Raw genomic sequence first — 26984 nt, forward strand, 5'->3', positions numbered from 1 at the left:
GGACCACACATGCAACCACAAACAAACAATAGATGTGGTCTAAATAGCCAAGTGCAGAACTCAGTCGGGATATGCAGTAGTATACAGATTGTTTCAGGGCACTCAGGAGACATTTTGGTCATGGTAAGACATTGTAGAACGTCTTTTTTTTTTTTTTTTTTTCCCCTCCCCCTCCTAATTGAGTGCTGTGTCTTCATGTACACCTGCAAGCCAGAAGAGGGCACCAGATCCCATTATAGATGGTTGTGAGCCACCATGTGGCTGCTGGGAATTGAACTCAGGCCCTCTGGAAGAGCAGCTAGTGCTCTTAACCTCTGAGCCATCTCTCCAGCCCTGTAGAATGTCATAAAATGTCTTACCATGAGTAAAATTTGGCTCAATAGCTAAATGACCCCACCTACAAAAAAAAATGATGCCTCAACATAGCCATGTATCACCCCCAATTCTCTGGCCACCCACATTGCTACTCAAAGTTAGAAAAGTAGACAAACCATTGGACTAGGATGGTGATGGTTGTAGAACAAAGCTGAAGCCCTATACTCATCAGTTAACCAGTACAGCAAAAAAACAAGCAGAGATACAGACCATAGACTTTTTTAAAATCATTGTTTTTTTATTAATTTGCTTTATAGGCTAAAGTGCATAGTAAAGACAAAAAAAGGAGATGCATACATAAGAAAGGGGCTTTCCTGGTCAACATTAGAAAGGACCTGAGATGCCTAACTCTGTTCTAAGGAACATGGAAAGAGATGCGGATGCAGGTAGTGGGCCTGGGGCCTGCAGAAGCTGCTGGCATGCTAACCCTACCCAGGCAAAGGCTGCAAGGGAGGGTGCCAAGACAAAAGACTCACAGGAGGTGCTGCAGACACTGAACCCGCAGGCAGCACCACCAGAGTCTCTCCTACCGAGACACCCTCCCACCCACCACCCCACCCCGTTATTTGAGTGCAAGTTTCAAGAGGGTGCAGGGGTCACTCAGCCTGTGCCTGCTGTGAGAGCCCTACCCCACTGGGATGTCTATGACTATGTAACTGGGTCAAGAGGAGTTGGTAAAGTGCCTGTCACAGGCCTCCGTCTCCAGGAGGGCGGGAGCCCATGGAATGGGATGCTAAGGATCTTGTGCTCCTTGAAGGGTAAGTGGTTCCTAAAGCTCTGGGCTGCTGTTATTACAATGAAAGTTAGTCAGCAAGTTAGGGACTGGCCAAGTGAAGCAGTACACCCTGGGAACACATAGAAGTGCTGACCACACTAGGACCCAATTATCCTAATAGCCCTGGGTGGAGGCCAGATGCTCCCAGGAGTCCTACTTGCTGCAAGAGAGGAGCTGTGAGCTGCAGGCTCTGTTCAGTGCTGGAGGTGACTGACTCTAGTGCAGGGGTATACCTAGAATCACGTGGGCAAGCCCTGGAAGTGGATCCTTGAACAAGTGCGAAGACTATACAGGGCACTAATAAGCTGGTTCCCCCACAGGGAGCCAACCCTGGCTCTGAGGTGGCAGGGCAAAAGGGTTGAGGTGCCAACTTCTACATCATTCTGTGGATCTCCTCAAAGTTCATCAGGTTGTTGGCTGTGTCTGACCAGGCAGGGTGCTGGGCTCCATCCATCTCGGAGGCAAGCTGGTTGCTTCTCTCCAGAGTATGATTTTCACCACCAATCACCTCCTGGCACTCGGGACAGGTGGCCCTCTGCATGGCTCCACCACACTCAGTGATGACATAGATGTGGCCATTGGGGCACTTGAACCAGTGGCCACGAGGAACACCCAAGGCGGTGACAATCTGCACCCGTTCTTCCTCTGAGATGCCCAGGCCAGAGCAGGGAAGGATGGTTTTCAGAGCATCCATCTTTTTCTGCACAAGCTGTTCATCTTCCTGGGTAAACTTACATGTTTTTTCGAGAATATTCCGGATGCTAGAGACCTCTTCTGCTGTGCTGCCTTTCACCTTCTCTGCCATCTTGCAGCGCATCAGGAGGTTCACCAAGTAGGTGAGCCTCTGGATTTCACTCTGGAGGTCGCTTAGTTCCTGGCTGCTGAAGCTCAGGCGCTTCTTGGCCAGCCACCCATGAACCTGTTCCAGACGAGTCCTGACACTCGGCCGTTCTAAGGGATGCACCTTTTCCAGGGATCCCTCCAGGTTGGCCAAGCGGTCATAGAAGCTGATGGAATTCTCCACGTGGCCCAGGTCCTTCACGGATAGGTTTTTCTGGGCTAGCTTCTCTTGGAGGTCCAGGAATTCTTGAGGACGCAGCTGGCAGAAGAGGGTCTTGCTCTCCAGCAGGGCCTGAAGCTGTTCCTGGCTGGCTGCAATCTCTCCTGCAGAGCCCTGGATCTTCTCCTTCACCATTTCTATCTCCTCCAGCCGCTGTTTGATGCTGGTTCCATACCTCAGGTTTTTGCGGATGGGAACCTGGCAGATGGGGCAGACCTTCAGCTTGATGGCAACTTCGTCATCCTTCTGCTCATTCATGTAGCGGTCAAGGGCTTGTACCTCAAAGATATGGTTGCAGTCTTCAAGCTGCACAAAACGGGCATCAGGCTCATCCTCAAAGCCAAAAAAGATTTGGGTAACCTCATCCAGATGGCAGACACGGCACTTCTTGGGACATGGCTCCCCACACAGACCAATGCAAGGGTGGCCACAAGCCAGCAGCTTAGTACAAGGCACGTAGCATGGGCGCCGGTTGCAGGGCTCTGAGCAGAGTTTAGTACACTGGTAGTGCTGGCAGCGCCAGACACAGGGCTCCACACAGGGGCTGCACAGCTCCCCACACTTCTTCTTGCACTGGCTATGGACACAGCGATTCTGACATGTCCGCTGGCAGGGTGGACACTCACCAATGCAGGGCTCCTGGCACTTGTGTGAGCAGATGAGCAGGCGCTTGCAGGGCTCTTGACAGCGCTCATGGAATCGCCCTTCAAAGCAGCTGTGGCAGGAGCCTGGGCAAGGATGGCCGCAGTCTAGGGCAGTGCCGCACCTGGTGGTGCACTTGACTGGCAGGCCACATTTTATATCTTCCACATTGCCGCACTTCACCAGTTGACTGTGCCCACAGTTAAGTTTCACGGTGACCTTTTCTGAACACAGACGCACACAATCCTCACCACACAGGTGGCTGCATCTGTGGCCACATCTTAGTACCTTGGGGCAAGGCTCCTGGCAACAAAAATCTGACTCTGACATTGAACAAGGGACCATCTGTTGGTGACCACACTGAAGAATGGTTTTGGGCACTTTCACCTGACAAGGCTGACACTCCTGGAAGCAAACAAGTGGGCACCGGTGCCCATCCTGGCATATGACTTTTTGGCATGGCTTCATGCACTGGAACTCCATATGGGAAGAGTCGTAGGGGTGGCAGGCACGTGTGCATACGTGCCCACAGGCCAACCGGAACTCACAGGGCAGGCTGCAGCCTCCTTCCGGCACTTTCTGGAAGTCAGAAGCTTTGGATACAAGAGTGTGGGTATCAGGGTGGTTCTGGCAACAGAGGCGGAGTGATGGGCCTATTTGGTTGTTCTCTCGAAGGGTGTGGATGATCTTGCTCCACAAGGGTACCCTGCCAAGCATTTGCATGTTCCCAATGCAGTACATGCCCTTCTTGGCCCGGGACAAGGCTACGCAGATGCGGTTGGGGATCTGGAGGAAGCCTGCCTTGCCCTCTTGGTTGCTCCGCACGAGGGAGAGGAGGATGATGTCATTCTCTTCCCCTTGGTACTTGTCCACCACATGGACCCTGATGCCAGCAAATCTCTTGGCAGGCATGAGTTTGCGCAAACAGAAGAGCTGCCCAGTGTAGGTGGTGAGGATGGTGATCTGGGAGGGCAGGTACTCCTGGCACAGCAAGTACTGGCACAGTTCCACCACAAAGTGTGCCTCGTGCTGGTTCTGGTGGCTTTTGCCTTCTTGGATCTCCTGTTCAGGAAAGTTGTGCTCCACAAAGAAAAGGTTGGAGGAGACCCCCTGAAAAGCAAGGCGGCAACACATCAGAGACTCCCTTGTAACACTTTCCTCCTTCCCTTCAGCACTGGGGACTGAACCCAGAGCCTCATATATATGCTAAGCAGGTGCTATACCGCGGAGCTACACCCCAGGTCTTGGCACTTGTTTTTCTCATCTCATGGACACTGACCCACAGGAAGAGACTTTGTGCTTTCCCCCACCCCCCTCAAGACAGGGTTTCTCTGTGTAGCCCTGGCTGTCTCAAACTCACTACCATCTGTCTGCCTCTGCCTCCCAAGTTCTGGGATTAAGGTGTGCACCACCATGCCCGGCTGACTTTGTGCTTTTTGTGCCCTCCACCTCACAATCTTTAACTTTGAAGTGAGTCACCCTGTGCTTTATCTTAGGCCATGGCACTGAGATGAAGAATCCTCAAGCCTACTTCAGCTTTCCAAGTAGCTGACCAGCTGTCACGGCCAAGGGAACAAGCAGTAGCTGGTGATGTGCTGAGCACTCCACTGCTAACTGCTGCACACGACTCCTCTGCAGGGCTGGGGACAGGGCAGGAGCCATCATTCTCACTGCACAGCACCTGGATCTCTTGCCTGACTTGCTCAAGGTAGCAGAGCTGCCAAGTGTTCCTCCTAAGGCTCAGCAATCCTGAGCTGGCTCTATCCTCCAGCCTCCCCGCCCCCCCCCCCTTTTTGAGACAGGGTTTCTCTGTGTAGCCTTGACTGTCCTAGACTAGCTTTGTAGACCAGGCTGCCCTCGAACTCACAGCAATCTGCCTGCCTCTTCCTCCCAAGTGCTGGGATTAAAGACGTGTTCCACCACACCTGACTCTCCCCTGCTTTTTATTACAGATTTTTAAAAATTTATATGTATGAGTGTTCTATCTGTACATAGGTGCCAGCAGGCCAGAAGAGGGCATCAGATCCCATCACAGATGGTTGTGAGGCAACATGTGGGTGCTAGGAATTGAACTCAGGACTTCTGGAAGAGCAGCCAGTGTTCTTACCCACTAAGTCATCTCTCCAGCCCCCTCTGTTTTTATTTTTAATATGTGTGTGTCCATGTGTGGGTATGTGCACCTGAGTGTGGGTGCCCATAAAGACTGAAAGATGCGGAGAGGCCAAGAGATGATCAGTGTTGGATCCCCTCCTGGATTAGAGGCAGCTGTAAGGGACCCAGTTTGGAGGACCCAGTGTGGGTGCTGGGAACTGAACTTGGGTCCTCTACAAGACAGTATGCACTTTTTTTCTTTTCAATACACACTCTTTCAAGACAAGGTTTCTCTGTGTAGCCTTGGCTGTCCTGGACTCACTTTGTAGACCAGGCTGGCCTGGAACTCACAGCGACCCACCTGCCTCTGCCTCCGGAGTGCTGGGATTAAAGGTGTGCACTGCCACCACGAGGCTCAGTACACACTCTCAAGTGCTGAGCCTTCTCCAGGCCCCCTCTATTACTTTCAAAAGCCTTTTTTTTTTTTCCTCCTGAGGAACAGAAACCTCCTAGGCTGCTGACATCATCAGAGATGACCAGAAACGACAGACTGACCTTAATCTGCTCATACTTGAGAACAGAGGGATGGTTCTCCAGATCCCGGTAAATGTGGGGGGTCAAAAGGCGGGCGATTTCAGGACGCATGCGGTGCTGAAACAACACATGTTATTAGCAACAAGTCTTAGGCAAAGGGCCATTTCTCTGGAGGCTACAGTTCCCACAGGATACCTATGGAGGTAACACTCAAGAGCACTAGCAGAAAGCCAGTGGCTTCATCTGAGAAGCAGGGGACCCTGCGATGGTTTCAGACAGTATTGCTGATGTGCTATTTCAGCGATGAACCAGCTCTAGCTGCTGGCAGCTGGCATGTACCCAGGTGCGTTCTGCAAGTCTATAGTAACACAAGTTCAGCCTCTCACCTGGTGATTCAGATGGACGAAGGGGATGTTCACTTTTACCAGCCGTTCAAACAGGGACACCTCAAGGTTGAAGTTCTTGGCCAGATCATACACATTAGCACTGGGGCACAGCTGTGGAAAGAAACATGTCTGAGAACTCTTGGCTGGAAACACACTGATCACCCAGCAGCATGTATTTCAAGCACCTTCTGTTGAAGGGTCAGTACTAGTCTAGGTGCTGACAGGTTGAGCATTAATAGTGACGAGGACCATGAAGAATTCAAGATGATGTAACAGAGAGCCTGAGCCCGAGGGTGGCAATTCTTTGGCTAGACCTCTGAACAGTGGCATCTGAGTTGACAACAGCATGAAGGAAGTTGCAAAGCCATGATAAGGGACAGGAAGGACAATGAAGGAAAGCCCTGAGCAGATGAGGTAAGCCAGAGACATAGGACAAGGCCCACTCTTGCTTTTGAGAGGGTCTTCCTATTAGCAGCTTCTAGGCCAGGTATGTGCATGTCCCTGTAATCCCACATTTGGGAGGTGGAGGCAAGGGTCAGTTGTATAAAGCTATCCTCAGTTACAAAGCGAGTTTGAGGCTAGCCTGGGCTACATGAGACCATCTCAAAACCAAAGAAGATTGATTTTTAACATCAAGAGCAGTGAGAAGCCCCTGGAGGGCTTTAAGAGTGACATGATCAAGCCGGGCATGGTGGTGCACGCCTTTAATCTCAGCACTCAGCAGGCAGAGGCAGGTGGATTCCTGTGAGTTCGAGGCCAGTCTGGTCTACAAAGTGAGGCCAAGACAGCCAGGGACACATACAGAGAAACCCTGTCAGGAAATAAAGAAACAAAGAAATGAACAAACAAACAAACAAAAAAAAAAAACAAAAAAAAAGAAAAATACAACAAAAGACTTAAGGAACTATGTGAGGGCTGGAGAGATGGCTCTATAGTAAAGAGCACTGGTTGCTCCTGCCGGGTCCCAAGTTCAATTCCCAGCACCCATGTAACAGCTCACTGTTTGTAGTTCCAGTCTAAGGGGATCTGATCTTCTCTTCTGGCTTCTAAAGGCACTGCAGGTATGTGGGACACAGACATGTAGGCAAAACACCCATACACGTGAAATTTTAAAAGACACAGTTTAAATAAATTACTAATATTATTATTGTTTGTTTTTTTCTTTTTTTTTTTTTTTTTTTTTTTTTTTTTTTTTTTTTTTGGTTTTTCGAGACAGGGTTTCTCTGTGTAGCCTTGGCCATCCTGGACTCACTTTGTAGACCAGGCTGGCCTCGAACTCACAGCGATCCGCCTGCCTCTGCCTCCCGAGTGCTGGGATTAAAGGCGTGCGCCACCACGCCCGGCCTGTTTGTTTTTTTCAAGACAGAGTTTCTTTGTGTAGCCCTGGCTAGCCTTGAACTCACCTGCCTCCCGAGTGCTGAGATTAAAGGCACCTTGAAGTAAGCAAGATGGTATAGTTCTTTTTTTTTTTTTTTTTTTTTTTTTTTTTTGGTTTTTGGAGACAGGGTTTCTCTGTGTAGCCTTGGCTGTCCTGGACTCACCTTGTAGACCAGGCTGGCCTTGAACTCACAGTGATCCGCCTGCCTTTGCCTCCTGAGTGCTGAGATTAAAGGTGTGTGCCACCACGCCCGGCTGGTGGTACAGTTCTATAACCCAGCGGCCCAACACAGGGGGATTAAAATTTGAGGCCAACCTGGTCTGTATGGCTAGGGATACAGAGTTCAGGGGTAGGGTGGAATGCCTGCCTGGCATCTCTAGTCATGGGGCTGCAGAGGAAAGAACATGGATGAAAGGAAGGAAGCAAGCAAGCACAAAGAGTTACCAGTAAGCTTACGCACTGCTAAGTAGAGAGGCCAGGGTCTTCTGCTTGTCCTATCCCCCAGAGAACACACCATCTTCTAAGAATTCTTGCTTTTACCTGCTGGTGGTCCCCAATCAGAATGAGATGCTGGCAAGCTTTGCTTAGCGTGGCAATGGTGTGGGCCTCAAGAACCTCAGCAGCCTCTTCTACAATGACGATCCGAGGCTCGACCTGCTGCAGGATCTGGCGGTACTTGGCAGCACCTCAAATCAGGAGAGATGGGAGAGGCTCCTTTGAACTATGGCACAGGACCCAAAGGGCCACCTCTTTTGTATTCTTTCCTGCGCTCGGAGAAACTAAGCCCTCCTGCTCATCTGGGGCTGGAGTGGCCACCGAGTGAGAGGTGGGCACTGAATGAGAGAAAGGGCACTGAGTGGTCTTGAGCTTTATGCTTGTTGGTTGGGTTTTAAGCTCTGCAACAAGTAGGAAAATATCACCAAGAGTTCCCAAGATAAGGGCAGCTTGAAACAGCTCTCACCATATTTTTCTTCATCTGATGGGATCTGGTTGCAAGGTGAACTTGGCTTCAACAGGTAATCCCCCACACCCTCCTACCTGTGGTTGTCATGCCCACAACCTGGGCATCTTTAAGGATGTGCAGGTCTTCCTGGAGTCTTAGCTCGGCCATTCTTTCTGCTGATGTGCGGTACTGGCGTTCATAGCTGAGGATCTTCCGGCGTGTGTCAGCTTGGTACATCTGCAGCCACAGCCTGGAGAATGAAGAAGCAGGGAAAGGAAGCCTTTCTTTAGTAAGTGATGTGCCAGTTCCGGAAGTGAATGCTAAAGCCCTACAGGGTTTATAGGCCAGATAGGGAGAGTCAGAGACCCAGAATTACAGAAACCAAGAGACTAAAATGTCCCTTAAAAGACATGCAAGGTCATTCAGAGGTCAGGAGGAGGTGAGGACACAGACTAGAGACACAGCTTTCCTATCAGAGCTTCCCAATGGCCTAATCCGCCTCTCCCGAGCTGCACGAGGTCCTGCCCAGTGTGACCCATCCTAGGAACCGAGCAGAGATCCCACAGCACGTGATACAGGCTGGCTGGGCACCACACCCGTACCTATAGAGCTGCCAGCGGGAGTTCAGGTCCAGCTGCCAGACGTCATGGATGGCATTGGCTTCGGCCTCAGTCATGGTGTTCAGTTTGCCAAGCTCAACCTTCACTTTCTTCTTCATTTTCTTTTTCTGTTCACGTGGGATCTGCAAACATCAACACCAAGCAAGAGGCGGTGAGCAGAGGCCCCAACACAGATGCTAAGGGGCTGCCACCCCAGTGAACTCTGTCTCACTCTCCCAACAGCTTCTCCATCATGAGAAGCTACACAAAGTTCCCGAGAGCTGCCCGGGCCCCAAGCCTTTTCTGTCTCTTCTCAGGCAGTGTGACCCGGCGGCCAGCTTGGCAATGTGAGGAACGCTGGGAATGACCTCCACTGGCCAGACATGGCTAATACTGGCCATCTTATTTTTCGCCTTTTAAAATCACACACAATGTCCCAGATACCATCATGATGTTTGTTTGTTTGTTTTTTGAGACAGGGTTTCTCTGTGTGTAGCCCTGGCTGTCCTGTACTCACTTTGTAGACCAAGCAGGCCTTGAACTCACAGAGATCTGCCTGCCTCTGCCTCCCTAGTGCGAGGAATGAAGGGATGCGCCACCATGCCTGGCTCACCATGACATTTTCTAACAAATGTGTTTGTGCTCTGCCCTTTCCCTACTGCTCCCCTCTGAACTCACTTTGACTGCCATCTATTTACCTTTCTAAAATGGGGTGTGTCATTAAGGGACAGGAGAGTGGGCTCTTGGTGAATGCTCTCTGGGCCATTGCTTAGGAGCAGGTACTTAATACAGGCCTCTACGATGGTCCAGTGCACTCACAATATCTTAAGAGAAAGTACTATTGTCTGGATCTGTCACTGAATGAGGCTTCAAGATTTTATGAAGACTGTCATGTGAAACAGATGTCACCACCCTAAAGCTCTCAACCCCAGGTGACACAACAGAGAGAAGACCAATTCACAGTTTTAAGAACTAGGCTCAGCTGGGCGGTGGTGGCACACACCTTTAATCCCAGCACTCAAGGTTAGGGTTAGGGTTAGCGTTAGGGGGAGGCAGAGGCAGGTGGATCACTGTGAGTTCAAGGCCAACCTGGTCTACAAAGCAAGTCCAGGATAGCCAAGGCTATACAGAGAGACCCTGTCTGGAAAAAAAAAAAGAGAGAGAGAGAGAGAGAGAGAGAGAGAGAGAGACCTTCACAAATTGTATTTGGCATAGCCAGTCTCCTGTCGTCACAGTAAATGACTGACCAAAAGCAGAAGAAAGTTTACAGGAGACTAACTCACACCACTCTAGGTCTAAGATAAGTGCGATCCCAGGCTGACTCAAGCATGGCATCTGCTTTCTGGTTTTACTTTCATCCTCTATACCTGCACTGGCTGCTCACAGACAACATGACTGACAAGGCAGGTGAAATAATGAGCAGGGACACGATGTGGGGTGACGCCCACATGCCACATGCTTCTGAAAGCCCCACCCAAAGGAGCATCCTGACACCTGCTTCTCATCTAAGCTGCTGTTTTTGCTAGGCAACATCATAGGGTTTCTACCCTTGAGCTAGGCATGAATGGTACAGCAGCCAGCTGTGACGATGAAGTGACCACTTAACAGTGGTAACAGCAGTGGCCAAACCCTCCAGAGCCTGGTCTAACCCAGGTCTGCCTGGTAAAACTGAATCCTCTTCTCCATTCTGTTGGGGCTTTTAGGAAAGGAAGTTTGTTTACCTCCCATTCTTCTGTAGCTTGCTCCTGTGTAGCTGCAGTTCCAGGTCCATACTGGTCTAGTCTCATGGCCAAAAGCATTTTAGCCAACTCCTGGTCCGCCCCATTCTCCTCCTTCTTTCTTCTCCGGGGTCTCACCACCTCTTCCTCTTCAATCACTCGGTCCGCTTGAATCAGGTCAGCTTCCTCTGCAATCTCGATCAGGGAACCCTCCTCTTCCCCTTCCTCCTCCTCTTCCCCTTCTGCCTGGGCTAAGAGAGGAAGCAGGTGGGACAGGGTACCTATAAAAGCTCACACATTAAGCTGTCTCATGGCCCTAGTAGTCCTGGGAAGGGAAAGTGTGAGGAATGCCAGGGACAGACTTAACAGTTTATCTGTTTGTCTCTTATACTTTATGATGGTTTAAAAATCATAATAAGGCGGCTGGAGATGTGGCTCGGAGGTTAAGAGCACCATCTGCTGTTCCAAAGATCCCAAGTTCAATTCTCAGCAACCACATGGTGGCGGACAGCTACCTGTAATGAGATCTGGTGCCTTCTTGTGGTGGGCAGGCACACATGTGGGCAGAGTATTGTATAAATAATAAATAAATATTTTTTAAAAATCATAATGAAAGAAGGCTCTTTTTTATTGTTGGGTTTTTTTTTTCCCCCAGACAAGGTTTCTCTGTATAACAGAGCCCTGGCTGTGCTGGACTCTTTCTGTAGACTCAGAGATCCACCTGCCTCTGCCTCCTAAGTGGTGGGGTTAAAGGCATGCACCACCACGCCCAGCCTTGTTATTGTTTTATTGCTTTTTCTTCAGACAGTGTTTCTCTGTATAGCCCTAGCTGTCTTGGACTTAGTTTGTAGACCAGGCTGATCTGGAACTCACAGAGATCTACCTGCCTCTGCCTCCCCAAGTGCTGGGATTACAGGCATGTGCCACCACTGCCTGGTTTTTTGAGACAGGGTCTCTCTCTCTCTTTTTAAAAATTAATTAATTTATTTATTATGTATACAGTGTTCTGCCTGCATGTACACCTGTAGGCCAGAAGAGGGCATCAGATCACATTATAGATGGTTGTGAACTACCATGTGGTTGCTGAGAATTGAACTCAGGACCTTTGGAAGAGCAGGTGGCGCCCTTAACCACTGAGCCATCTCTCCAGCCCCAAGACAGGGTCTCTCAACAGCCCTAATTTTCCTGAAGCTCACTATGTAGACCAAGCTGGCTTTGAAGACACAGAGTTCTGTCTGCCTTTGCCTACCTAGTGCTGGAACCAAAGGTGTGTGTCACCATGCCTCCCTTGTAGTTGTTACACATAGTTAAGGGAGATCTTGACTTTTGATCCTCCTGCCTCTATCTCCTGAATCCTGGGATTACATGCATGTGCCCCGCTGCCTGGCTTCAGGGTGCTGAGGATGGAATCCACAGCTTTGTGCCTGCCAGGCCAGCAGTCTACTGAGCTGCACCCACCACTCTGACTCTTCAGTTTCTAAACAGTACTTTCCATGCATGCTGAACAATACTCTCTAATTTGTAGTGCTCCCCATCAGTCTGCAACTCACTTTCCTGCTAAGTCTTTTGCTGACTGACTCAGATTTGTCAAGTATGGGCACTGCAGTTGAGCCGTATTGTTCTGGCTTCCACTGCACTCCATTTGATGGTGTCATCTTACCTGTGTTCTCAGGTCCTGCTGGAGTACTCTGAGCGAAAGAGCCCACACCAAGCCCCAGCCATTCAAGCATCATGGAATGCTTTGAGGGCTGGACACAGACCCAGTCAGCATCCTGTGAAGGATGAATTGTCATGAGAATTCTGTGACAGCCAGTATAAAGACAGTGTCTTCTCAAAGGATTTAAAATTCTTTCCTAGCCAAGTATGGTGGCGCATGCCTTTAGTCCCAGCACTTGGGAGGCAGAAGCAGGCAGATCTCAGTGAGTTCGAGGCCAGCTTGGTCTACAAAGCAAGTCCAGGACAGCCTAGGCTAACACAGAGAAACCCTGTCTTGAAAAACAAAAACAAACAAAGATGGAACTCTCTCCTGAGGGTAAATACCAAGCACAGGCTCTTGCTCGGTTTGTGTGGAGCACTGGGTTCCAACCCAGGCACAGAGAATTCAGCCCCAAACCTTACAGTTCAGAGGCTGCAGCCGGGTGGCAGAGGGGCACACCATTAGACAGAACTTGGGAGGCAGAGGCAGGTGGATCTCTGGGTTTGAGGCCAGCCTGGTCTACAGAGCTGGTTCCAGGACAGCCAGAACTATACAGAGAAACTCTGTCTCTGAAAACAAACAAACAGACAGACAGACAGGCTGCTGAGTTGGTCGTACATGCTTGTAATCCTAGCACCTGGGAGGTGGAGGCAGGGGGATCAGAGGTCTGAAAGATAGCTTCAGGTATATAGTGAGTTTGAGACCAGCATGGGCCCTTGTTTGTTTGTTTGTTTGTTTGTTTATTGGAGACAGGGTTTCTCTGTGTAGCCCTGGGTGTCCTAGAACTCAATTTATAGACCAGGAGGGCCTCAAACTCACAAGGATCTGCCTGCCTCTACCTCCTGAGTGCTGGGATTAAAGGGCATGAAGCCACCACTACCTCTGTCTTAAAATAAAATTAAATTAAATTCTGGGGCTACAAAACTGGAACATTTAATATTATTTACACAAAATGCTCAAATCCAAACATCTAGCCTGTCTTGACAAAGTCAAGAGGACCAGGGCATGTAGAATACTTTGTACCAAACAGCAGCAGGCAGGTGAAGCTCAGCTGCACCATTCATGTGGCCACCAGCTCTCTGTCCCACTGCTTCTCACCAGCCCAGTGAGACAAGGACAGAGAGGGGCTTAATGACTCCTTGCAGTGTAATCACACATCTGTCTAGTTGGGATCACTCTGATACAAACCCACATTCAGTCTATATGCTCCACACCTGTCGACTCCCAAGTCTCTGAGATGGACTATGAATTTTTCCATATGACACTTTTTTTTGGAGACAAGGTTTCTCTGTGTAGCCCTGGCTGTCCTAGACTCGCTTTGTAGACCAGGCTGGCCTTGAACTCACAGTGATCTGCCTGCCTGCCTCTGCCTCCCGAGTGCTGGGATTAAAGGAGTGTGCCACCACACCCAGCTTTGGGACAGCATTTCAATGTGCATCCTTAGAACTGTGCTACTCAGGCTGGCCTAGAGCTTACAGCCATCCTCTTGTCTCTGCCGCTGGGTGCTAGGCATGTGCTACTGTATCTACTCAAATTGCCATGTTTTCCTAAGCCAAAACTGTAAGTGCTAGCAATTTCATAGTTCTCAACTTAATGCTACTGCTTTCCATGTGTGTGCTCCTGTGTGTATATGTCAGTTAGTCAATCAGTCTGTCTGTGTGTTTGTGCTAGGGACCAAACACAGGACCTTGCTCTTGTTAGTTAAGTACTCTTCTACTCAGTAAACCCCAAACTCCAACTTAATGTTACCCCATTTTGTAGAGAATAAACAGGCACATAAAAAGAATTCACTTGTTTAGAGCAAAACTCATGCAGGTACAAAGCCAGCAGGTCCACTGCGCAGCCTTGTTCCTAACCAGGACCCTCAACTGTTTCTCATCACAGGAGGGAGTGTTTCATTCCTGCAGCATCAGGTCTACAGACAGATCTGGCTCTGCTGGAGCTGCCTCCATGTGCTGAGCATCCTCTGGGCAGCCCTACCTGCATGGGTCCGTTCATGAGGCTGTCCCAGTGCTGAGGAGAGATGTACTTCTCCAGGTGCTGTTCCCGCAGGACACCAAGCATAGTGCACTCCAGGGTCTGGGCCCCTTCCTGAAGTACTTGCTCTGACTCCTTCATCTCTGTCACAATCTGCCAAGAACAGAAAGAAAGAGGCAATGAAGAAACATTCTCTCCCAAATCCAGCCTCTGCCCTGAGAGAAAATAAAGTCAAGAAAGGAAAAACAAGAGTGAGTAATAAGTAAACACTCCAGCCAACAAACCAGTTTCTCAAGTACATCATGTGGTCTTGAAGCCGAAGGACTAGTGTTTAACGGGCTAACCTGGCAGTAAGCAAGATGAGCAAAGGACATGGGGGAAAACAGACCTGAGGCACTCTGGTCAAATTTCAAGCCCCACAGCCTCCTCTTCTTCCTTGATAATAAGACCTGGGATCTTTTTCTCCACAAAACACAGGTTCTTGCTACATTGCCCAGGCTGTTCCTAAACTTTTAGCTTAACCAATCCCTCCTGCCTCAGTTTCCCTAATAGCTGGGAATAAAAGTATGTGCCATCCTATCCAGTTGTGATTTTGAGTGGGAACCCTGATCATAAAAAATCTACTTCCCAAGCCAGGCTTGATGGAGCACACCTTAAATCCTAGCATTCTGGAGGCAAAAGCAGGCAGATCTCTGAGTTGAGGCCAGCCTGGTCTACTTCCACGCTAGGAGACAGTACACAGAGAAACCCTGTCTTGAAAAATCAAGACACTTCCAGTCACTGGCTAAGAATGGGTGGTTTGGGGAAGAAAACTGAAGGTCCTTCTAGGGGCAGGAGTGGAACTTTTTCTCTCTTTGCCTTGGACACCAAAAGATTAGCAGAATGAAATGCTAGAAGGAGGCTGGGTCCTTCAGAGGGCTTGAGGAGCCTGCCAGAAAGCAGCTACTATGCTATGTGAGGTCCTCAAGCACCGTGGCTATTCTGGAATTAGGACTTACACTCATATAGGCCCTTCGAAGGTGCATGGGCAGGCTGCGGCGGAATTCCCGCTTGTTCCTCAGCTCCCTCAGGGTGAACTGCTTCAGGATTTCACTGTTGCTCCTTCCGCCCACTCGCACAATGCTGGTCTTCTGGCACCTGTAGATGCCTGTAAAGCAATGTGCAGTATTCCAGAGCTCAGAAGAGTGACGCTGAGTTTGCTCAGGTGAGAGTTGTGCATGTCAGGACCTTATTTTAATTGGTCGCTCAAGAGAATAAACTTGAGCTTATAAGATGCTCACCCCATTTTGTTTTTGTTTTTTGAAACAGGGTTTCTCTGTATGGCCCTGGCTGTCCTGGACTCACTCTGTAGACCAGGCTGGCCTTGAACACACAGAGATCTGCCTGCCTCTGCCTCCTTAGTGCTGGATTAAAGGTGTGCACCACCACTACCCGGCACTCACCTCATTTTGTGTGAGAAGGCTACAAATATAATGTGGGCTGCCAAGTGGAAAAGTGTAGTGCTTAAGAGCAGGGACATGGACTTAGACAAGTGAAGAGAGAACTCTTGGCTCTAATAATGTGTAACAGCACAAGAAAGGTAGTGAGGCATGAAACTGGTGGCTTACTCTATGTAACGGCCCTGTGTGGTTACAGTATGGATAAGCAAAAGCCTATCTCTGTAGCTCCAAGCTACAGTGGAAGCAAGCAGCCAGACATGTGATCCACTCCACACACGGAATGGCTGCTTATATGCTGGAGACACAGCTTTGATTTGCTTTCCTGTCTCAATCTTGGCTCATTAAACCACTTCCTCCAAGAGCCACAGTTCTAATACTGAAGGACCTGCTGCTGCAAACACACAGAAGAGATTGGAGCTGGCTGCTGGGTAGAATCTGCAAGGACTTCTGTACATGGAAAAAGCACAGAGAAATGCAGAGCCATGGTTCAACAAAAGGAGGAGTGCATACTTATTTATTCATTGGGCCAAACAGCATTACAAAGATTTATTTTATCTTCATTTATATGTATATAACTGTCAATAGGGGCCCATGGGGGACAGAAGAGGGTGTCCAATCTGCTGGAGTTGGTATTACAAGTAGATTGAGAGGTGTTCAGTGTGGGTACTGGGAACTGAGCTCAGGTCCTGTGGAAGAGCACCAGGCACTCTTAACCACTCAGCCATCTCTCCAGTACCTAATGAGTATTTTTTTTGAGTGATTAAATAAATACAGGAATTTCTCCAGCCTTTGATGTTTATGGTCCATGGCACAGACTGCCACCCCCTGCCCCAAATTTACAGGGGCAGCAGAGATGGCTCAGCATTTAAGATCACTGCTGCTCTTCTAGAGGACTGAGTCTGGTTCCCAGCACCCACACAACCACCTGCAACTTCAGTCCAGGGGATTGGACACCCTATTTTAGTCTCTGACAACACTAGGAATGCATGTGGCACATATGCAGGCAAATGTCCAAACACATAAAATAAAAATAAATGAATCTTCAAAAACTTAAAATTTAAAAAATACAAAAAGAAAATGGAGAAAGGGGACTTGGCAATGGGACCAGTCTACGTGAGATATTTAAGGTAAGGCTTCATGAATGAGTTGGTACAAGCTGGGCTAGATGCACTTATGCTGAGGTGGGGAGGGAAAAAGGGGACAGTCAAAGAAGAACTCAGGGACTGAAAGTGACTGGTGCCCCTGGGTTTAATAGAGGGTGCTCAGGGTGCAGAGCAGGGCAGATCAGCGAGCCCTGCTGTATCAAGGTAAAGACTGTGTACAAGAGCCTGGCAGTGGTGGTGCACGCCTTTAATCCCAGCACTTGGGAGGCAGAGGCAGGTGGATCTCAGTGAGTTTGAGGTCAGCCTGGTCTACAAAGTGAGTCCAGGACAGCCAAGGCTACACAGAGAAACCCTGTCTCCAAAAACAAAACAAAACAAAACAAAACAAAACAAAACAAAACAAAAAAAGACTGTGTACAAGGATGAGAAAAGCCACTGAAGTTGCTGGCTGTGTGCGTGTGTGCTGTGCGTGTGCCTGCTTGCCTGTGCTTGAGTAGTGCTGAGAATGGAGCCTGGGCCACGTGACACAGGAGAAAGCGCTCCAGCACTGAGTTACATCTCCAGCCCCAGTAGAAAGCAATTTTGCCTGAAGACATTCATTACCTTCCAGAAACTGGTCCAAAGCATGGTTAGTATAGCACACGACCAAGATGGGGAACTTCTGGGCACTAATCTGCCAAACAGACTTGTTGGTCAGAAGGGCTTGAATGATTTTTAGACCCACGTATGTTTTGCCTAGAAAATAAGAAAAAAACAAGTTACAAAATGTATACTTGTTTCAGTTTAATATTTTTATTCATTACCTTAAAAGGTGAGCAACTGTGTATTTCAAATCTTATTAAATAAACACATTCATCTGAATTTTACCTACATGGAGAAAAGACAAGCAGGGCGTGGTGGCACAAGCCTTTAATCCCAGCACTTGAGAGGCAGAGGCAGGCAGATCGCTGTGAGTTCCAGGTCAGCCTGGACTACAAAGTAAGTACAGGACAGCCAAGGCTACACAGAGAAACCAGCTCAAAAAAGCAGAAAAAACCTATTACGTCTGGCCTTTACAGCATTAATATTTTGAAGACCTGCTTCTGCCTCCTTACCTAGTTTTGCATATGCTGTGGGGGGATTTAACTTAGCAGCTTTTGCATACCTGCTAGCATAAATATGCTCAGAGTATATTACATATAAGTCCATGTATACAAGCATGGTCTTACGTTTGTTGTTGAATAAAAATGTACACATAAACACAGAACTAGGTACAGGTCAGATGATTGCTAACCACAGGTACTATCCCAGAGCAGGAGTCATCTGTGAGCGAGAATCCTGAAGTGCAGCAGAGAGAGGAGCCAAGGCTTCCCATCTGGGCTGCCCAAGTTCATGTCCCAATCCTAGGTCTGCTCACCAGTGTGAGCTTCCAAACACCTCACGGCTCTGAAGTGGGAGGAGGTTTAACCTTTCCTTGACTGTATTTACCAAGCAGGGCTAGTGTGACAATATAGAGAGCTAATGCACGTGGAGCAGGTCAAGTGGTGCTTGGCACATCATGCTATGGTTATATATTTTATACTAACTAATTTAAATAGCACAAAGCCAACAAACCTTTGGACAAGAAGATGTACCTCTCTTTGACCCCAGTGGTCTTCTTGTGAGCTTGAGATCTTGATTCATCACTATGCTTGCCTATAGTCCCCAGTGGGAGTCACTAGGAGTGGTTATGGCCTGAATGGTATTCACTGCATTTCACGGAAATACTTCTAGATGAGGCATTCTAGACACCTAGTGCAAAACCACAGGCTCTGAAATATTCTCTTACCTGTTCCAGGAGGTCCTTGAATGATAGCCAGTTCCCTTGTGAGGGCAAACTGTAAGGCTTTCATCTGGGAGTCATCCAGGTTCAGGGCTTCTTTTGAGGGCCATTGGCTAAAGTCTAAGACATTAACTCCAAGACGACGCAAGACCTTGGCAGCCCTCAGAGACTTCCCAGTGCCTGAGGGATTCTCCATTAGGGGGGTGAAATCATATCTGCCACCCATTAGCAAGTAACTTGGCTCCTTCACATGGGAGTCACACTCCACAATGTTCCTCTGGAAGGGGACATCTTCCTCCTGGACCTCCTGCAGTCCTTCCAGGACATGCCGGTAAGCCTCAAAGTAGGCTGTCGTCTCCACCATGAGGAAGGAGTCGGAGGGCTGGACGTCTGCAAGCAGCTGTTGGCTCTGCTCATTGAAGCACAGCTGGACAATTCCTCGGCACAGATCTTCCTGCTCTCGGTTTGAAACAGTGGCAAAAAGAAATGTCTCAAAGTTGTCCTTAGACATGCACACTAATGACCCATACAGCAGTCGCTTGGAATTCTGCCAACGGACAAACTTCAATGGTTTTGTGTCAAACTGCACTTTGTATACGATGCCTGTTGCTGAGCACATGGGGGTGATAATCCTGGCATCAAAGTAGACTCGGATGTCATCAAACTTCCTCTTCCTCAGACCCTGGTCCTCGAAGCTCTGTAGGAGCTCCAAAATGCCTTCTCGAAGGGGCCTGACAAAATCCTCTCGCAGGAGTCGGAAGTGAGTGTCTAGGTAGACAGCAGTGCTCTCATATTTCCCGGAAATGATGTTGGGGCGAAGGAAGGGCCTCTCATCCAAGTGAACTTCGTTGTAGGTGGGATAGATGGGCATGTCCCGGTAGCTCTCAACCTGGCCTTCTACCTCAGACTGCACTAGAGTGTAGGTGTCCACCCTCAAAGTGCCCCTTCGCCTCTTTTCCTGCAGATGTTCAATGATGGTCTGCACCTTTTCCAGATTCTTCTCTGTCTCCTCTTCTATATCAACCCCAGAGGCTCTCAAAGCATTAAGGGAAGCTGGCAGGAGCGAGATGAGCATGGAGGTCTCCTGCATGGAGCTGGCCGGGAAGACACTGACGAGGTCCTGGAGGAGGGCGATGATGTTGCTTATGTGCTCTGGATACTGGTTCCGGATGTCAGGGATGGGCTCCGTGATCATTCCCACCACATAGGCTGGCAGGCAGACTCTGAGGAACTTGGAGTTGTTCAAGATGCCCAGCACATGCAGGATGCTCTGACGGTCTATCCTGGAGCTGCAAGCCTTTCGGAGAACTTGGCAGAGCAGCTGGAGGAAGCTGGGCTTCATGGAAGAATGAGAAAGCAGCTCCTTGAGCCCTATACTTGTGGCAAGTGTGATGGCCACCTCAGAGGGCTCTTTCTGCAGGAGATTCTCCAGGAACTTGTAGCCTAGTCTCTTCGTCTGCTGTGGCTGCTCTGCTGGCTTCTGCAGTGGTGTCCGCCACTGCTGGAAATTGTCATTGGACCACGGTGGTCTGTGGTTCCTACCCTCCTGGTTGTCATTTCTCATCCTGGTGTCATTCTGGCTTTGTCTCTGGTCTCTGGCTTCATCACTGGTATGATCCTCCTGGTTTCTTCTTCCCTGATGTGGGTTCCTGCCCATAGCCCTAAATCTCTCTTCCCTCTGCCGGAAAGGAACAGGATGGTTGCTGGCCCTAGGATGCCGTCCAGCATGGTGGAATCCACCTCGGAGTGCACTGGCTGCTGGGTTATTGGTTTGATTTCTAGCTCTTGGTGGCACTTCTCCATCTATAGGACCTAAACACAATGGAGACATTGCGTAAGCATGGAGTCAAGGGGTAATGAAGTCCAATGAGAGGACAACAAACAAACTTTCATCCTCTGAACAAACAAGCAGCTCAGATTTTGCTTGGAGAAATGTGAAAAGTTTCCTGCCAAGGGCTGAGTGATGTCTCAGCAGGTAAGAGCATCCACTGCTTTTCCTGAGTTCAGTTCCCAGCACCCACACTGGGCAGTACTAAACTGCTGGCACTCCAGCTCCAGGAGGATTCAATGTCTCTGGCTTCTGCAAGCACCTGCCCACATGTCACAAAACACAGAGTTAAAAATAGTAAGTTTCAAGGCCAGGGAGTCCAGGACAGCCAGCACTACAGAAAGAAACCCTGTCTCGAAAAACAAAACAAACAACAGGAACAAAAAAGGCTTTTTTAGTTGTTTTTAAGACAGCCCCAGGATGTACCCCTGACATTCCTGGAACTCACTCTGTAGAAACAGAGATCCACCTGCCTCTGCCTCCCTAGTGCTGGGATTAAAGGTATGTGCTCCCATATACAGCTTATTAAGTTTTTTTTTTTTAAATAAATAAAAGAACCAGGTGTGGTGGCTCCTATCTGTTATCCTCAGAGACAGAGGCCTACTTGGATAGCATAATTTCTTAGAAGCTAGCTTGAGCTATATGGCAGAACCTGGAGGGGGCTATGGGGTATAGGCAGTGGTAGGACACATGCCTTGAATGCATGAAGCCCTGTAGACACAAACAGAGGGAAATTACTTTAACACATATAAAAATTATAAAATGCTCCGAGCTATTCTTGGGACTGACTTGTGATTTCTGCAGTTACTCTGCTAAACAGTTATCATAGGCTACAAGGCCAAGTGAAATAAAACCAAGAAGGAAGCATTACTTGACCTTTGCCTTGCAACAGGAAATACAGCTTGAATGGGAAAGAGGCAGGCTTCCCTTTCCAAGATGTTTTTTTTGTTTTGTTTTATTTTATTTTGTTTTGTTTTGTTGTGGCTAACCAATAGACTGGAGAGAATAAACCATGCACATCTAGTTTCCTTGTAGAAAAATGAAAACTGAAACTCAAACTTTGATTCAGGAAACTGAAAATCGAAACTACAGTTGTCCCACAGTACTCAACTTACCAACTGCCCCCCTCACAGGGGAAGCTAGGGAGGGAGGGTGCAACAGCATCCCCGGGAGCCAGCACCCTGTGCGCGCTCACTCAAAGTCACTTTCCTTTCCTCTAAAATGATTCTAGAGCTGATCTTAGCAGAGTGGTGTGGAGATTTGCAAAACACAGACTGTGTACAATTTGACAATAAAAGTTAGGAAAGCTGCCAGGCATGGTGGCACATGCCTTTAATCCCAGCACTCGGGGGGCAGAGGCAGGTGGATCACCAAGACTGTAAGAGAAACTCTGTCTTAAAAAACAAAAATACAAAACAAAACAAAGTTAGGAAAGCTACTAATATATGTAATATTAAGATTTAAAGCCGGGTGTAGTGGCGCACGCCTTTAACCCCAGCACTCGGGAGGCAGAGGCAGGCAGATTGCTGTGAGTTCGAGGCCAGCCTGGTCTACAGAGTGAGTCCAGGATAGCCAAGGCTATACAGAGAAACCCTGTCTCGAAAATTAAAAAAAAAAAAAAAAAAAAAAAAAAGAAAAGATTTAAGATGACTGGACTAGCCAGGCAGTGGTGTCATAAGCCTTTAATTCCAGCACTTGAGAGGCAGAGGCAGGTGGGTCTCTCTGCGAGTTCAAGGACAGCCTAGTCTACAAAGTGAGTTCCAATACAGCCAGGGCTACACAGAGAAACCCTGTCTTGAAAACAAAGATGATTGGAAGGACCACTTCATTACATCAGAAGCAAATACACTTAAGTGTTTGGTTGGTTGAGGCTGGGTCACTGTATAATACTGGCTAGCCTGCAATTCACTATGTAGACAAGGCCGGTTTTAAAAACACAGAAATTGATCTGCCTCTGCCTTCTTATTGCTGGGATTAAAAATGCATGCCACCTGGCTAAGTCCTTTTTTGTTGTTTGTTTTTGTTTTTTTTGAGACAGAGTTTCTCTGGTGCAACAGCCCTGGCTATCCTGGAACTCTCTTTGTAGGCCAGGCTGGCCTGTAATTCAGAGATCTGCCTGCCTCTGCCTCTCAGGTGCTGGGATTTAAAGGTGTGTGCCACCACACCTTGCCTTTTTTTCGGGGGGGGGGGGGGGGTCAGGGGAGATAAGGTCTAACCCTGTAACCCAAGCTGGCCTCTAAATTTAAAAAAGTTATTATTTTTATACATGATATAATGTTTTGGCCCATGTATGTCCATATGTGCATTAATTCTCTCAAAATGTTAATATTTTGGGTATGATTAAATTTAGAAATTAGAGCATACATTTTATTAAGATGCCATTAAAATAAAATTTCAAGGTAAGTGCAATGGCTCAGTTAATAAGAGTACTTGCTACCTACCCTGATGATCTGAGTTCAGTCCTCAAGACCCACCCACATGGTGGAAGGAAAAAAACCAACTCTTGTGAGATGTCCTCTGATTCCCCCCCCGACACGTCATAAAACTAAATGTTACTGGGTATCTTTAAAATTTCCCAATGATGCTGTTAGAAAGTAGTTTTTAGCTGTCCCAAGTTTCTATTGGATAGCCCCGTGGCAAAGTGAGTCATTTTGTTTCTCACATCCTATCCGTTTGTTTGTTTGTTTGTTGTCTCATCCTCACAGTGCCAGGGTCCAAATAAGAGCCTTACACATTGAGGCAAACGCTCTACCACTAAGCTATGCTGCCCAGCTCTTGTTCTTGAGACGAGGTTTCACTACAGAGCTCAGGATAGCCTTAATCTCACTACTTAGCCTGCCTCAGCTCTCAACCCTCTTGCTCCTCTGCTGCAGTGACAGGCCTGCTGTCACAGCACCACTCACAGCTCTCCTGTGGAGCACAGGCTGGTTTTCATGCCATTCATACCATAGCTAAGAAGTCCCTTGTTTTGTTTGTTTGTTTTAAGTCAGGGTCTCTCTGTGTAGCTCTGGCTATCCTAGAACTCGCTTTGTAGACCAGGCTGGCCTCGAACTCACAGCGATCCGCCTGCCTCTGCCTCCCGAGTGCTGGGATTAGAGGCGTGCGCCACTGCACCCGGCTTGGAGGTACTAATTAATTGAAAAACACAGGCCATCTTAAGTAGGCTTCTCGTTTTCACTGGGTAGAAACCCTGCTTACCTCTGTGGTTGGTAGGGGGATTCCTGGGCCTGCCCTCCAGATGTGGTCTTCTGTCTTCCATGTCTTAGTCCCAGGAATTCTTCCACATTCACCTGACTTAGTTATCTGTAACTGCACAGGGTGAGAGTCACCAGTACCCTTCAAACACAGCAAATTCCCAAACACCACAAAGGATGTGTGAGGTGGGGCTACATAGTGGAACAGAAATCACACCTGGGCAGACCCACGTGAGAGGTTCACTCAGGGAAGGGAATACAGAGACAGAGACACATAAAGGAAGGAGGAGGGGGCATGGGGGATGGGACGAATTCCCTTCATAAGTGAACCTAGTGTATGCACAGTAAGTGCACACATGCACAGGTGGTGTACACGTGTAGGGAGGTCTATCACATTTACAGAAAGTACACACACATGGCTTAGGGGACCTGGCAGTGACATATTTCGGCTTAGGGGACCTGGCAGTGACATGTTTCCGGGGTGGCTTTGGTGTTGCCTGTTTTCCCACGGCCATCAGGGCCTTTTGGGGTGGCTGTATCGCTGCCTGTTTACTAACAGCCAGCCTTCTGCCTTTACATGTTAATGATTTATTAACAAAGAGTAACATGCAGATTTTAATCACAGGCACAGGCACCCAACCTTGTGGATCGCCAACCATGATACAAACTCTAAACTAAGCTCACAATTTAGGCAATTCCCAGGGACCCAGGGACCCAGGGACAGAAACAGTGCCATCAACTCCCAAACTACTATTTGGTTTGCCTCCAGCCAAGTTACTTAATCCATTGCTTAGGTTTCGTTTCCTTTCTTACAAAATGACTGCTGAGGCAAAAGGAGTCCACATGTGTCACTCCAGAACCAGGTGCCAGGTGGCTGCAGCGTGCATGCCTGTCATCTCCCCTCAGCCCCTGGGAGGTGGCGGCTGCGGGGTCAGGAATTGGAAGAACCCTTGGGAACTAGAAGCAGGAAGGGCAGAAATTCAAAGACAGCCTTCACTAAGCCTGAGGCCAACAAGGACGACATGAGACCCTGCTTCCACAAACCACCAAACTACCCAGGCGCTCACCACCCTACCAGGCAGTCCTGTGACACAGCAGCCTACAGGTCCACACTCTCTACCACGTGAAAATAAGTGAGCTATTAGTGCCATTTCCTTGGGACCAGCTAGAAGTCAGCAGTTCCTGCCTTTCTTCCGTCTTGATAATTTCTGGTGCTGGGTGTAGAGGAAGCCCCTTCGGGGAACTTCTCAATATAACTCATGCACAGCATGTGGGTGTGGGGGGGGGCGGGGTGGTGGTGACTCAGTTCTGAGCAAATGGATTTTTGAGACCGTCCTTACAGTTTTAAAATATTCATAGTTGGAAACTGTGAATAGATTTGGCATTGTATGAGAGGTAGCTTTTATTCTTATCAGGAAAAAGAGTCCCTTTTCTTCCCCCTGGGAATATTTCTGTGGTGTCTTTTTTTCTCATTTTACCAAACCCCATTCTCATGCTGCAGGCTCAATGGCTAGTGTTTGTTTTTAATTTTTTTTTTTTTCTGAGAAGAAATTCCTTCCTCATTCTGAAAAACACTAAAATCAAATGCCAGCAAGTTGGGATTATTAAAAAAGAGAAGAAGAAAAAACAGTAAGTGCTAGAAAGGCAAGGAAAGAGAGGGAGAGGCACATGGGGTGGGTAATGCTTTGTTTAAGGTTTTGAGGGAATCAAGGCAGGGAGGGCAGGAAGAAGACAGCAATGGTTAAGAAGTTGCAGGGATAAAATTTAGAGAGCTATAATTACAGGGTGAGATGGAAAAGGATGGAGCAAGAGGTGGCAGCTGGGTTGCAGGGTAAGTTTCAAGTCCAAAGATAAGTCTCAACACCATACATTTCTTAGGGAAACACAGTAAGGTTAACAGAAAGCAAGAGTGATCTGGGGGGCTGGGAGGGGGCTTAGGAAACGGGGAGCTCGGGTGCTCTGTAGAGGCTGGGTGAGTGAGGCAAAAGGAGTGAAGCCAGAGGCAGGGGTGGTTGTGGCAGCAACGGGACAGAGATAGGGATGGGAAATGGAGATGGTGAGGCTCCGAGGCTGGGACCACAGGCAGCATGGGGACTGTGGCGATGACAGCCACAGGGGATGCTGAAGCAGGCTCCCAGGAAGGATGGGGCACTAGCGGGAAGGATCAGGGTGGCGATGGGTGAGCTAAAGAGGGGAGGAGGTAATGGCAGTGCTAGGGGCTCAGGAGACACTGACTCTGGAGGTGATGGGGGCTGCTAAGGAGAGGAGACAGCAACTCTGGGGTGACGCTGATGGGAAGGTACAGGGATTTAGGGGTGATGAGGCTGCTGAGGAGAGGGAACAGGGAGTGGGAGGTGGGGGCTGCTGATAACCAGGTATACTATACTGAAGGGAAAGATTGCGGGTGATGGTGGAGGTGGGGAAAGCAGGACTCTAGGGGTGGCAAGGAGAGTGGAAAAAGATCCTAGGGGTTGATGGGAGCTGAGGGTGCACTGAGGAAAAGGAACAGGTACTCTGGGCATGCTGGGGGAACTCAGGGGGTTAGACAGGGACTCCAGGGCTATAGGGGAATTGACAGGAGCAGAAATGGGATTCTGGAAAAATATATGGAAACTGAGGGGGCAGACTGCAACTCCAGGGGGTTGTAGGGGAACTGAGGAAAGGGGACAGGGGCTCCGGGGGCTATAGGGGAACTGAGGAAAGGGGACAGGGGCTCCGGGGGATATAGAAAAACTGAGGGAAGGGGACAGGGGCTCCGGGGGCTATAGGGGAACTGAGGGAAGGGGACAGGGGCTCCGGGGGCTATAGGGGAACTGAGGGAAGGGGACAGGGGCTCCGGGGGCTATAGGGGAACTGAGGGAAGGGGACAGGGGCTCCGGGGGCTATAGGGGAACTGAGGGAAGGGGACAGGGGCTCCGGGGGCTATAGGGGAACTGAGGGAAGGGGACAGGGGCTCCGGGGGCTATAGGGGAACTGAGGGAAGGGGACAGGGGCTCCGGGGGCTATAGGGGAACTGAGGGAAGGGGACAGGGCTCCGGGGGCTATAGGGGAACTGAGGGAAGGGGACAGGGGCTCCGGGGGCTATAGGGGAACTGAGGGAAGGGGACAGGGGCTCCGGAGGATATAGAAAAACTGAGGGAAGGGGACAGGGACTCCAGGGGTGATGGGGTCGCTGAGCGGGGCAGACAGGTACTCCAAGGCTAACCTGACACCCGGCCCCAGCAGAGCTGGGTGCCGGTGGTCGCAGCGCCGCTGAAGCAGGTGCGGGATAGGGCGGAGGCCACTCACCGGCTCGGGCGCGTCCTCGACAGGGCTAGCTAGCGCTCAGCTCTGGCCCTGGCAGGTCGCGGCCCCGCCCGGCGCCGCGCACTTTCGGTTTCCAGTCCCCGCAGCCCCTGGGCGGAGCGAGGAGCCGGGTGGGCGGCCCGGAGGGGGAGGAGGAGGC

The 26984-nt window shown here is 49.2% G+C and overlaps 1 protein-coding gene across 2 annotated transcripts; it reads right to left on the reverse strand.

The window, feature by feature from the left end:
* Positions 1-598: 598 nt before the first annotated feature.
* On the reverse strand, positions 599-26984 carry Znfx1 (zinc finger NFX1-type containing 1). Of its 2 annotated transcripts, none has more exons than XM_051143825.1 (14): positions 26828-26984; positions 23544-23654; positions 18524-20329; positions 17320-17451; positions 15173-15321; positions 14178-14327; positions 12162-12273; positions 10505-10752; positions 8787-8926; positions 8280-8434; positions 7782-7927; positions 5864-5974; positions 5499-5594; positions 599-3962 (listed from the first exon to the last, which is right to left on the reverse strand). In XM_051143825.1, the coding sequence occupies exons 2-14, from the start codon at positions 23602-23604 to the stop codon at positions 1524-1526; spliced, it is 5745 nt and encodes a 1914-aa protein (XP_050999782.1). In that variant the 5' UTR covers positions 23605-23654; positions 26828-26984; the 3' UTR covers positions 599-1523. The 2 variants fall into 2 exon arrangements, with proteins under 2 accessions (XP_050999782.1, XP_050999783.1); XM_051143826.1 differs by having other exon boundaries at positions 26745-26978.

This window comes from Acomys russatus, chromosome 4 (genome assembly GCF_903995435.1).
Source record: "Acomys russatus chromosome 4, mAcoRus1.1, whole genome shotgun sequence".
Taxonomy (NCBI): Eukaryota; Metazoa; Chordata; class Mammalia; order Rodentia; family Muridae; genus Acomys; species Acomys russatus.

Bases quoted from the DNA above. Each gene is read 5' to 3' on its own strand.
- Znfx1 (XM_051143825.1), bottom strand. From the start codon at position 23,604: ATGGAAGACAGAAGACCACATCTGGAGGGCAGGCCCAGGAATCCCCCT. The intron at 7,928-8,279 runs GTAGGAGGGTGT...TCCTGATTTGAG, and splicing joins TGTGGGCATGACAACCACAG to GTGCTGCCAAGTACCGCCAG. The intron at 5,975-7,781 runs GTAAAAGCAAGA...TTCTTTCCACAG, and splicing joins TGATTGGGGACCACCAGCAG to CTGTGCCCCAGTGCTAATGT.